Source organism: Lepisosteus oculatus, chromosome 5, assembly GCF_040954835.1.
Source record: "Lepisosteus oculatus isolate fLepOcu1 chromosome 5, fLepOcu1.hap2, whole genome shotgun sequence".
NCBI classification, from domain to species: domain Eukaryota; kingdom Metazoa; phylum Chordata; class Actinopteri; order Semionotiformes; family Lepisosteidae; genus Lepisosteus; species Lepisosteus oculatus.
The window spans coordinates 32,456,375-32,468,752 of NC_090700.1; the positions used below are offsets into that span (position 1 = coordinate 32,456,375).

At 42.3% G+C, this 12,378-nt stretch overlaps 2 protein-coding genes across 5 annotated transcripts in view; both read left to right on the forward strand.

The window, feature by feature from the left end:
- The first annotated feature begins 425 nt into the window (after positions 1-425).
- Positions 426-5,939, forward strand: bcas2 (BCAS2 pre-mRNA processing factor). Its single transcript, XM_006628310.2, has 7 exons — positions 426-539; positions 1,903-1,995; positions 2,591-2,661; positions 3,260-3,421; positions 3,714-3,764; positions 4,730-4,810; positions 5,016-5,939. The coding sequence occupies exons 1-7, from the start codon at positions 447-449 to the stop codon at positions 5,140-5,142; spliced, it is 678 nt and encodes a 225-aa protein (XP_006628373.1). The 5' UTR covers positions 426-446; the 3' UTR covers positions 5,143-5,939.
- A 3,416-nt stretch (positions 5,940-9,355) lies between these two features.
- trim33 (tripartite motif containing 33) overlaps positions 9,356-12,378 on the forward strand; it is a 51,939-nt gene continuing 48,916 nt past the window's right edge. For all 4 annotated transcript variants that reach the window (XM_015342247.2, XM_015342250.2, XM_015342248.2 and 1 more), the window contains exon 1: positions 9,356-9,876. In XM_015342247.2, coding sequence (XP_015197733.2) covers positions 9,384-9,876 — 493 coding nt within the window. In that variant the 5' untranslated portion in view covers positions 9,356-9,383. The remainder of the gene's footprint in view (positions 9,877-12,378) is intronic.

The window sequence follows — 12,378 nt, forward strand, 5'->3', positions numbered from 1 at the left end:
ACATGTTCATCTTTGCCCAATGCTGGTAGAATTACTGATTTTGTCCTATTCTTCAGTTTCTTGTCATGTTGTTGGAATTTGCTATGTATAGGAATCCCATCTGAATTCTATGCTGTAATTATTTACTTGCTTTCACTGTTGCAATCGTTAGAAATTAGTGTATTTCTTATGTCCTCACGTTTTATTACTGTATAGCTGCAGAGCTCCAACTCAGCACCAGCTCCACATATTGTAAAACGTACAATCTCTTTATGTAACCTTTTCTCCTTTGAAAATTGTGTTCATACTTTTTTCAAAGAGGTTTTAATTATCACTCTGTTCTTTGCGAATCACATTTTAGGGATTATCCAAAATGTTGACCGGCGCTTATACTCCATACTTTGCGGTGCAACAGTACATCATGACGTAGACGGGCACATGCGTATTTGAATGAGTGTGTAAGCAACATGGCGGGGACCAGTTCTGTGGCCGGTGAAGTTTTTGTGGACGCTTTACCTTATTTTGACCAGGGTTACGATGCTCCTGGTGTCCGGGAGGCGGTAAGAACTGTGTGCTTGAATTGTAATTTCAAAGACTTGGTTCTAGCAGCTGCTGGAGCAGTTGAGGAAAGCCGATCAGTCATTCGTGGTTAGAGGCAGGCACGCATTGTCTCCAGTGCCATCTCCAAGAATGGTTTGAGCTTATGCTATAAGTTATAGATGGTTAGCAAGTGCTCGTCCAGAACATACAGAAACCTGCCACTCCCTCCCTTAAGTTGTTTTTTTCCATGCATTCAAGCTCTATTTTCTTTATATTGTTGTTATATTTGTATAGGGCGACATTTGTTTTACGACACAACAATACAACAGAAACAGAACAACAAGTAATACAGGACAAGTGTTTCAAGATTAAAGAGTTATTTGACATTAGAACAAGCAAAGCTTTATTCCATGCTAGGAAATAGAAGAATAGAAACAACGTTTCTATTGTCTGGGAGTGCATAGGGGGTCTATTGCAGAGGCATCTCCAAGATGGAGGAGTGTGAATGCCGTTTCATCAAGTGAGACAGGATATAAAAATACTTTAAAAAGTGTCCATAGGCTATTGACAGTAGTGTCACACACTCCATGATGCTCTTAACTTTCTTTACAACCCTCTCTTTATTTCTCTTTGTTTATTATTATCTTTTGAGAGAAATGTGTTCAGTATAGCAATAAAATAAGGAAGATAAAAATTACCAGCAGAGGAAATGGTACAGGAGATAAGAATTACTTTGGAATTGCTTTCCAAATTGTTTTCAAGAGAGTTTGCAGTGAGTATAAAAGATAAATTCTATTACTTTTACACCTGGGGGCACACTCTGGGAGTTGGAGGCATTTAGGTTGATCTGATTTTCCTCAATTATGTTGCCGTTTATCTTTACTGATTTCCCCTACCTGTTACAATTTGCGGTATCGATGTTGCCGAGCCAACAAGTGAGACTAGTATGTAAAAACGCTTTCGATCAAGTTTCCATGGGCTGTTCTCGGTGGTGTCGCATGGCTTTTGAACCATGACAGGGCGGGCTAGGGCATAAAAAAGTAGCACAAAGGTAAAGTGAAGAGGAATGTGCTCCACTCCATTGGTTGTGTGTAGTTGTATAATATTAGTGATACGGGCTGTTAACTTGCTGCTTGAAGAAATACTGAGTTCCAGTGCAGAAACGCATGATGTGAAATGAGAAAACATGATGAAGTGCCGCTGCCTGGAGGACAGTGTGCTTATGATTGTGTTCTGTCGTGCCATGCTTGGGGTTACCTGATAAAGAGAGTGTTCTGTATTCCATGGTCCTGGAGTAGTGCCGAGTCATTCTGCGTCGTCCTGGTGACAAGGTTGGGTATAAGGAAAGTGGCGTGACTGTTCTGAATGATCTTGTCTTCTCAGGCCGCTGCTTTGGTGGAAGAGGAAACCCGCAGGTACAGACCCACTAAAAATTACCTGAGTTATCTTCCCACACCAGACTTCGCTGCATTTGAGGTGAGTGTACGACCCCCGTTGAGGCTGGAGCACTGCAGGCCCACACCAGCATGCTGTTGTTGCTGACTCCAGACTAACTGAAATGTGACTGCTGGGGGCTCAGTGGAAAAGGGGAAGACTGTTCTACATGGTCCCTTGGTGGAGCACCTCCATTAGCTATTCTCTTCCCTGCCAAGGTTGCATCTCTTTGCCTTGTAGTAAGAAAAACAAATTCTTGGGTTATCTTTGCCTGAAGGTTGTAAGGTCTAATGAGATCTATCCCATTTGTTATAAAATGGGATGAAAGTTTTGTGAGAGTCGCAAGAATTTTATATTGGGAAGGCTTTTGTTGGCTACATCTCTTGCAACTTTCATCCCTGTCATCGAGTGTGCATTAGATGACAATTAAAGCTCTCACTTTGTTACATTATTTAAACTCTTTGCCCTTTATTTGTTTTCTCTCTGGTATATTCTGAAATAAGTTTTCTGGCTGTTTTGATGCAAGAGGCACCATGAAACAGAAGTGATAAAGAATAGCCTGGCCTGGTTAAGAATACTGCAGTGCCATGGTCATGTTGGTGCAGAGAATTATTGTCTAATTCTCTTCTCTCAACAGACCGAAATAATGCGCAACGAGTTTGAGAGGTTAGCAGCCCGACAGCCTATGGAGCTCCTCAGCATGAAGAGGTACTGTTTCATTTGGACACCTATGCTTTAGATTTTTTTTCCCTGTGGTCATCCTGCAGAAAACGTTTTGGTTATACATTGAAAACTTGCTCTTTAATTTTTTTTTTTATAAGAATTTATGCTTTTTCAATTGAAACTTCAGGCTCCCTGTATATGGTCTGGTAAGGAGAAGAGCATCAATTCAGAATGTGTTTGTATACAGTACTGGCTTCCCCACATCCTCTCCATGTCCTTGGTACATGTCAGCAGTAAGGATAGGTGTGCACTGGCAGGCCACTCTTCTACAGTTTTTATTGGTTTCTTTAAATCAGTAGCGAATGACTTGATATCACTGTTTATATTCCTTGCTTCATTAACAAAATAGTTTGCTGTTAAGCAATATTCGCAAGGTATCAAACTCCTCAAATGAGTTTCGTTTGAGGTTTCACAATTATTTTTATTTTCTTTTTCACTTGTTGTTTTTCAGCCTCTGTAAGCCGTTTATATTTCTAATACTTCATTTCTGTTACCTTGCTTGTGGGTTTGTTGGGAATGTCTAATCAGGCCAAGGGTTTGAGTGCAGTTGTGCTGAAGCCATGACCCTGTTTGATCTGGACAGGTACGAGCTGCCCGCTCCCTCTTCGGGTCAGAAGAATGACATCACAGCCTGGCAGGATTGCGTCAATAACTCAATGGCCCAGCTGGAGCACCAAGCAGTGCGGATCGAGAACCTGGAGCTCATGTCCCAGTATGGCAGCAATGCCTGGAAGGTCTACAATGAGTGAGTGATGATGCGAAACAAGGGCTGTAAAACCTTCTATTTTGTATATTAAATCCAAGAGGGCGGTAGAGAGCGTAACAGGCTGGGGACTGACTATCACGCCTGAGCAGGAGAGAGAGGAGTGTAGAGTTTATCACATCCTCCTCACTTATTTTCTCTTTCACATCCTCTCTTTCAATCCTCGCTTCCTTTTCCAGCACTAACGAGACAAACTTTACATTTCATTCTTCTCATTCTGCAACATACCAGTGATGTGACCTTTTTGATCACTTGTATGTGTTTTTTCTTACAGAGACCTGCTGCACATGATTGAAATGTCTCAGAAGGAGCTGCAGAGATTGAGGTGAGGCCCTTATTTTATTGTCTCTCCTTATCCTGTTGCACCTGTGACGTCTCCTTCAGTGGTAGTATAAAAAAAGTGTTATACTGGTTGGGTTATTTAACATTGTTACCCATGGCAACACTGAATAACGGAATGAAATGCAAAACATTGTACTTAAATCGTATGGTTTGGGAAAAAAACTGAAGAATGAGTCAAAACAGCTTGTTCATGTGTCCAAATGATACATTTTGAACAAATCTTACCATGTCAGTATGGAAAAAATAGATAGCAGCATGAAATACTATAAATTCATTCTCACAACTCACAGATTTTCTTGTAACCATCCTGATGAGCAGTTGTATCTAAAAGCATGTTTGTGCTGCTTTCATATGAAGTCATTTTTATTACAGAGCTCACTTTTGGATATTTCTCAAGGAATTGTAACAGACAGATTGTTACCCATCCCTTTTCAACTGCTTTTCAGGTCTTCATAAGGCACTTGGATTTGATCCAATGTTCTGTCTTCTGTAGTTACTGTTCTGTAATCAAAGCAACAGATCATCCAGTATAGCCATTTTCATCTGTGACTGCAGAAAATGCTTGTTGAGCTTCCTGTTTTGGCTGAAACATTTTCAGGTTTTAAACAGCTCAGCCTTTGAGGACCACCAGGAGTCCTCCAGTCCCCAATGTGGGAAGGAAGGAGGTTCACAGCAGAGCAGGACAGCACTTCTTCACTCCCTGGGCTTGTGAAGGGGAACTGAGCCGAAACACAACTTGGCTTAGTCTGGATTTGAATCAAAACATTTCTGGTGGTTGAATGTAGAGTGATTTCTACATTGTGTTTTAAGAAATCTGGTGCTTGTCTAAGTCAAAGTGTAAAAGCCTAACTTTGTTGCTCTTACGTGCCATCCCATCAAAAAGGGAACATCGTTCAGCAGTGTTGATTTGTGTTGAATGTAATTTTGCATTTTTCCTCCCCATCTCAGGAAGCAGATTCAGGATCTGAACTGGCAGAGGAAGAACGAGCAGCTGACGGGAGGCGCAAAACTGCGGGAGCTGGAGTCCAAGTCAGTACCCATGCTAATGTCCTCATAGTCACTGACACAGCAAAGTGCTTAAAGCCGCCGGATATTTTTACAGAAGCAGAAAAAAAGTATTACTTTTTTGGAGCCTTAAACAACCTTAACCTTTGAATTCAAGAAAACGTAGACCGATTAAACCAAACTATATTGAATAGGCGTGTTTACTGATCTGGACCTTTGCTCTTTTTAGCTGGGTGTCGCTGGTCAGCAAGAACTACGAGATTGAGCGTGCCATCGTCCAACTGGAGAACGAGGTGTACGTGCTGAAGCAGCAGCAGGGAGAGGAGAACAAGGAGAACATCCGGCAGGACTTCTGAGTCATGGAGCCAGCACTGTGCACAGCAATCCCAAAGCAATCAAACTGGAATTCCAGCAGCTGGACAGTGCTCTCACTTTCCCCATGGAGCTCCTTACCTTGTTTTAGTATATGGTCTGAAGGCGTCAGCACTTCAAGATTATCTCCTTTGGACAGGACTTTATCTTGGGCAGTTGCTTTTCTATGTAGTTGCACCCCAGATGTCAAAGGAGGTCGGCTATTTATTAAGTATAATGTTTGACAAACTGCCCTCTTCTTAGTAATACCTTTTACTCAGTGAATTTACTCAATAATCAATTTGAAATAGTGTCATGGGTTTAATCAGCAGCTGAATGTTTTAATAGTCTGCACCTCTGTAAGATAAGTGGCTATGTACTGTCTTTTCTCTGCACCCTGCAGGTTTGCCACTTGAACAGGGGGGTTGCTGGTGTTCACTGCTTGTGTTCTCTTGAGCAGAGACAGGAGTGTTGCCTTTCTTTCCTGCCAGCCTTTGGAAGCTAATAGGAAGTGGACTTTATTGACTCATGATTGCACAAGACCTTTAAATCTCACTTCTTCAGCAGCCCTTTTTAATGATGTTTTTGGTTTGAAAAATGAATTCTCACTTTTTATACTATAGGTAGCAAGTTCTGAAAATGACCAAATCCTTTTTGTTTCAGTGGATGGTTTATATCACTAACTCTTTGTTAACTAATAAAGCTCCGAGTCTGAAGCAACGCTGAAGCTAAATACTCATACCTTTTGGCTCAGACATATTTTGAAGTTGATTTCTTTGTAATAAAAATGTCAAAATTTAAAGTTCTATCTTCTATTTATTTAATATGCATTGTATCTTTTCGTTAAAAGCTATAAGGATGGTTATCAACGAGAGGTGAGCACTGGGCCCGTCTCGCCTGTTTGGTTCATAATAACTTCTTGATCCATGGACCTTATCCAGTAATTTCTTGAGATATTCCAGAGAATTACCTTCCATAATGTAAGTGGGAAATGTGTTCCAGACTCCCACAACCCTATATGTTCAATTGTGCTTTCTAACAAATGCACTTCCATTTAATTTTGATTTTGCCTTAGTGGTTTCCATTCCATTTTGGGTCTGTTGACACTTGACTTGAATGTAACCCTAGCCTTTCAGCAGGTCTTTATAGGTCTTGCTTAAATCATCAGTTTGGAATGATTTGGAACAGGTGTGAGCTGGTGGTAAATGAGTGGAGGCCTTTTCTTAATTCCCCAGAAACCAACAGATTGCACTTCTTATCCTGAGAACAACAACTGATTAAATGCTACAACTGGAAATTGTCGAAACTGCAGGTTAAAAGGGGCTACAATTCCAAGGCCAGGGATTATCTACAGTATGGTCGCTCATAACAGAATTCCTGTTCTCCTTTGTTAGTGTCTTGCATGTTGCTGGTTAAGGATACCAAGGGGTCTATGGGTCACTGTGTGAAGGCAAGATATAAATCAAATCACGTTGCCAGATGTTTATCAATCCCGGATCTAAAGGAGCAATTTAGGGGATTTATCAAAATACTTTGGTGCAGACTTGTACAACAAGCTGTTGGTACACAATAAATTACTCCTACCTGAAGCAGAGCCAATGCTGGGTATGCAGTGCATTTAAATGTGGCTGCATGGTCTGGCTGACAAAAATGTAGGCAAAAAATCAGCTACTGTTAATTCAGGACCTTTTTCTAGACCTGGGACATTGTTTCTCAGTGTTAAGTACTTTGTTTTAAAAGCATGAAGCCAGTAGCTCCTCACTATTTTCTTCGAGTTTATACTGTAGATGTTTTTTTTAACTGATTTGTTGTCTGTTCATGTCTCCCATGTACTGTGACTTTTTGTCGGTACAGAAAGCCTCTTAACACACAGATGTGAATGTGCGCTGTATGTTCAGTGCCTATTATCGGCATAGAAGGCAACTTCATCATGGTGGCACCTATTGAATTTGGGGTCTCCGTGACTTTTAGGAAGCAAAAGAGACCATGTTTAGTCTGTGGAGCCTTCTTCGGGTGTCCTTTAGACTTTTAGAAAGCTGCATACAGGTATGCAGTTTCTGCACAAACGGTTAGTCAGAACTCTATGTCGTCGTCACACAGCCCTCTAAGATCACAACTAAAGATGTGTGCAGGAATACAGTCATTATGGGTAAGAAAAAAGAGACAAAGCAGATTTATTTCATTTTTTGTTATACGATGTTTGTGAGAAGAAACGGCTTAAAATTGCAAGGACTTTTGGAAACAGGTACCCCAATTCAGAAGAGCGAATGCTTATCACCGAAGCATTTGTTGTAGCAAGGAAATTAAACAAACTACCTTAAATAGGTTAGCAAGGCCTGAGCCGTGAGCAAGGCCCTTAACCCCAGCTGCTCCAGGGGCACCGTGTAAATGGTTGACCCTGCACTCTGACCCCAAGCTTCACTCCCCATCTGTGTGCCTGTGTGTCTCATGGAGAGCAAGCTGGGGTATGCGAAAAGACAAATTCCTAATGCAAGAAATTGTATATGGCTAATAAAGGGATCTTATCTGATCTCTTATAGGTTTAAAATCTGCCAATCTGTAGGACAATAATAAGTAACATGAAAGCTACACGGATATTGATTAAAAAGATAGTGGGTTTTAGTGGGAAATTAACAATGAATTCTGAAATTGGAAAAAAAAGTTTAGAAAAGTCTCGTAGGGGATTACTCTACTTTAATATGGAAATATCTAGAAAAACATGACTAATTTGTTAGTAATATGGGAGTCATGTTATGACAGTTGTTCGCATGATCAGTAGGCCTATAGAAGTCACTGCTGAGTTTTTGCGCACATCACGCGTACAGTGTGAGCCTGACTGGCTTGATTTTAAAGGTTACGCAGTGCGTGTTAATACGGTACGCAGGACTAGGATCGGGATTTCCAAACCGCTGTCCCTGTATAGTGATCTGGAACTGTTCTGTAGCAGGTGCTGTCCTGTCCTTTGGATGAGACGTCATATTGAGATCCTGAATATTTTGTTATTAAAGATCCCAGGGTAGTGCTCGAAAGAGCATGTGTATAAACCCCCGTGCCCTGGGTAAATTCCACTCTGGGCTGCTACTATCTGGTCTCTCTAGATTTCCCCTTGATTCAACTGGTGAATAACATCTCACTTCTCCATCTGATCTCGTTTGTAAGTGGGGACTGCAGCCGTGTAATATAGCTACCGTGCGTCACCCGGGTGGAGCACCATTTCAGTGGATAATGCCAATAATTGTTCAGCTGACGCCCAGATCCGGGACTTAATTTCAGTGTGTATATAAAATGTGCTTTTCTAGAAATATGGAACGCTTTTCAAATTTGCGAATGAAGCATGACCAACTGTCCATTGAGCTGATCTTTCGGAATGAAATCGCAAATAATTATTAAATCTGAACTCTGATGAACGTGCTCGTATTTTAATATTTATTTTTTTAGTATACTGTATGTAAGACACCATTATTTGAATTCCCCTTAAAAAATGCCTGATATTTTTTCTTGATTTTTTTCGTTTTTTTAAATGTTACTTCTGCACATAGACAATTACGAGGTTACCAGATTTAAGAACTCAAAATACCCAACATACAAAATCCTAAAACCAACCTAATGGACTTCAAGATCAACAGTAAACCACTAAATCAGGGGTGTCCAATCCTAGTCCTTGATCTGCCCAGGTCACTATTTTAACTGGGCCGAATTTACAGCTTCTCTCAACTGTTAAGGTGCTGCTTTAAAGAGCAAGTAAACCTGCAGACACTCACAGAAACATATTTATCATCTTGCTCCCCATATACTCCACTGGGGTAGATTGATTGTTTTAATACTTTTATTGAACATTAACTAATACAACCAAAGGAGAACCGATATACAAAGGTATAAGTGAAGAAAAAAATCACAAAGAATACGCTTCTATTAAAAATTGGACACAAGGAATTAATACATTTTTTGTTTCGTGAATGTGGTATCTATCCCATATTACTAACATTAACTATACCTATATCTAAACATTTCTTCTATATGATATGTTGCAAAGTATAACATCATACCAAAACTCCTTAGATCCAACATTCACATTTTAATACTTAACGATAAAGTTTTGCACTCTGTCCAAAGCAACAGGTAACGAATAAATGAGAGAGACTTTACTGGCGATAGGACCCTGGGTGGCTCTCTCCTACGTCACCACACCCGCCTTGCGGCGTTTTGTTGGTGCGTGAAGCGTCAAACGGTTCAAAGAGGAAGCAAGATGGCGGAAAACAAAGACGGAGGGGAGACTGAGAGCCCCGCAAGCAACAATCCCGAACCTTCCGGGGAGGACGACGGCAGCAACCCGGCGGCGAAAGAGACCGACGCCCTCGTCATCATAGACCCGGTCCCGAGTGCCGAGGAAGAGGGTCAGCCCGACAATAACAACTTAGGCTCGACTCCGAGCAGGGACGCTGGGGGAGAGAGCAGCGGCAGCCCAGCCAACAGCAACACCGAGAACACCGGGGACGCCGAGGAGCCCGCCCCGGCCTCCACGTCGGAGGTGTCCTCCCCTTCCCCGGCACCAGCGCCTCCGGCACCTCCGATCAACCTGCTGGATACCTGTGCGGTGTGCAAGCAGAGCCTGCAGAGCCGCGACTGCGAGCCCAAGCTGCTGCCATGTCTGCACTCCTTCTGCCTGCGCTGCATCCCGCAGCCCGAGCGCCAGATCAGCCTGCAGCTGCCGGGCCCGCACGGCCAGGACACCCACATAGGTGAGTCGGGAGGTGGGGGGGAGTTTGTAGCCGAGGATCACTCTGGCATCGGCTTTCTGGAGGTAAGAGGGGGGGCAGCTCGGCACGGGTATCGGCAAACCACGTCGTGCGGGGCTGACTGCACGGTTCCTAGGCAGCTTTAACGTTTCCCAGCGGCAGGACACACTTCTATCAGCAGCGAGTGGGAAGCCCAGCCAAAGCGGCGGGTCGAAGGTCTCGTTGGCCAGCCATGATGTGTAACATCTGGGCTTGACTGGCCAGCGGCAGCCGATTTGGTGTTGCGATCGTGTGGTCTTTCACACGGATCCCGATCGCGCTGCTGGCCGCTTGCCGAGCTGTAACGTGCTGCATCTGTATTCTTACAGTTTTTCGGCGCAGGACCCCTTCAGGTTGGCAAGCAGAGTGTCCCTACAGTGCTTAGAATGACCGAGAAGCGTACGTGAAAGTGCCTTTTCGTGTAGTGTTTTTTTTTCCTCCCTTCAGCACATCAGCTGTTGTGATCGAATTCGACTCCCCGCGGATGTATGCCTCCCCCTGCTTGTGCGCATGTGCGCCGTGATCTTTCCATCAAGTGCTGCCCGTCTGTCCGTCATGGTCACCTCGCTGCTCGCTGGCCGTGGAGGTTCCGCCTTCATGCTTTCGGGCTGAGCTTCCCTGCCGTGGTCAAGCAAGCACGCCTGCTAACCCACTGGGGGGGACCGCACGACCGAGTCTGATCTCAGACCGTCCCTCACGGACTGAAGTCCTCCTGCTGGGTATTGGTAGCCAGGCTGGATGTTAAGGTCTGTTCAGCCACAAGCATGAGCCCAAATTGTAGACCTGAAACATTGCTGGAAATAAACACCGCGTCGTCGGGCAATCGCAAAAAACCCCAGAAATCGGCAGCTGAAGTTGGCACATGGTCTACCGTTTTAGTGGTCCTAAATCTGAAAGTTTCAATGTATCTGACGACTTCTTGCCGAATTGTGTTCTACCCATGTGGTTTGGAATATAGGATGGTCCGGAACTAAAAGTGCTCATCAGAGGTAAACATGAATGTTTCTTAAGGGAGACCTAATTCAGGTAGTTCATTGATTTGCCACCTTCGAACATCTCTCATGGGTGAGCCGGGTTGCTCCTGTTACCTTGTAGGTTTCCTGTGACGGAAACAAATATTGGACTTGTTGTGTATTTTACACGGAATGTAACACCTCATACCGTGTAGTTTGAAGTAAACAACTACGGACAAGTCTAAAGGTAAACTGTTGTTTTTATTGTCATTTGTAACTTATGTTAACAACTGACTATGGTAACACTGAGGCTGGTTTAAGGTTTAAATATCCTCTTTTATTTGGAAGAAAGTGGATGTTAGCACTAGGTACAGTCTGGTTGTGGTGTTGTAGTAAATGATTGAGATCAGCATGAACTAGGAAGGGGCTGTGGTGGAGATTTCTCTTGCTACACATTCCTTTATATTTATTTTTGAATGCCGATCTTGTAATGGTTGCTTATAGTAGTGCATGGACTGGTACCTATTGCTAACAAGACCCACTTGATGGTGATGGTGTCAGAATCCGGGCTGTCACATTTGGATGTCAGAGAGTTTGTTTTAAGACCACTAAAGTACATTAGTCATTAAGTGCCATAAATTCAAAGGTAATTCTTGAATATATTTGCTTCCAGTTTGCTTAAACTAGTGATATATACTAGAGAGTTATGTTTCCTGAGGCTATTAAATGGCTTTAAAACCTTGAAAGATGTTATTCAAGGTCTTCTTCTAATGTATTCTTCATTAATGGTTAAGATATGTTATGCATTGCACTTAATATTGAGTGTACTTAATCGTAGTATTGTTCAGTTGTGGAATTTATCTGACTGCAGCTATGATTGTTGAAGGACTAAACACTAAGATATATGAATGCCCCTTTTTAAAAAAGGTTATTAGGTTACAGTTTCATAATTTATATATGTTTTACTATTGCATGTCACTACTTTGACGATAAGAATGATCGGTAATTCTGTGACTCCTAAACCTGTTGCTGGTTTAGGTAAATCTTTAACCATTGCTTATCCTGTGATAAATACTCAACTGAAAAGGATGCTTATTTTTCATTTTTAATTTGAATGTTCAAATAAGAATGGACATTCAAATGAAGCAATTTGTAGTGTGCTGTGCAAACGCTACTTGTATATAATGAAATAGAACATTGTATGGCTAATTTTCATTTATCCCCCTGTAGTCAAACACTTAAGCTACGATGTATGCACACTGTAAAAAAACTTTATTCAAATATATATCCACATAAGGCATTGGGATATTATACAGCTGAGTGATGTCTTATTTAGCTGAAGGGTGACGTGTTTGTGTACAGTTTTAAAATCCTCATTTAACAGGCACCAAAGCAAACACTGTTAAAAATGGTTTTGGAGATGAAAAGGTCTGTTTGTGAAACTGAACACAAAATAGAGAAGACGGACACACAAATTAGGAAGCCTGGTCTTGCTTCCCAAGTAGGGAGTAGA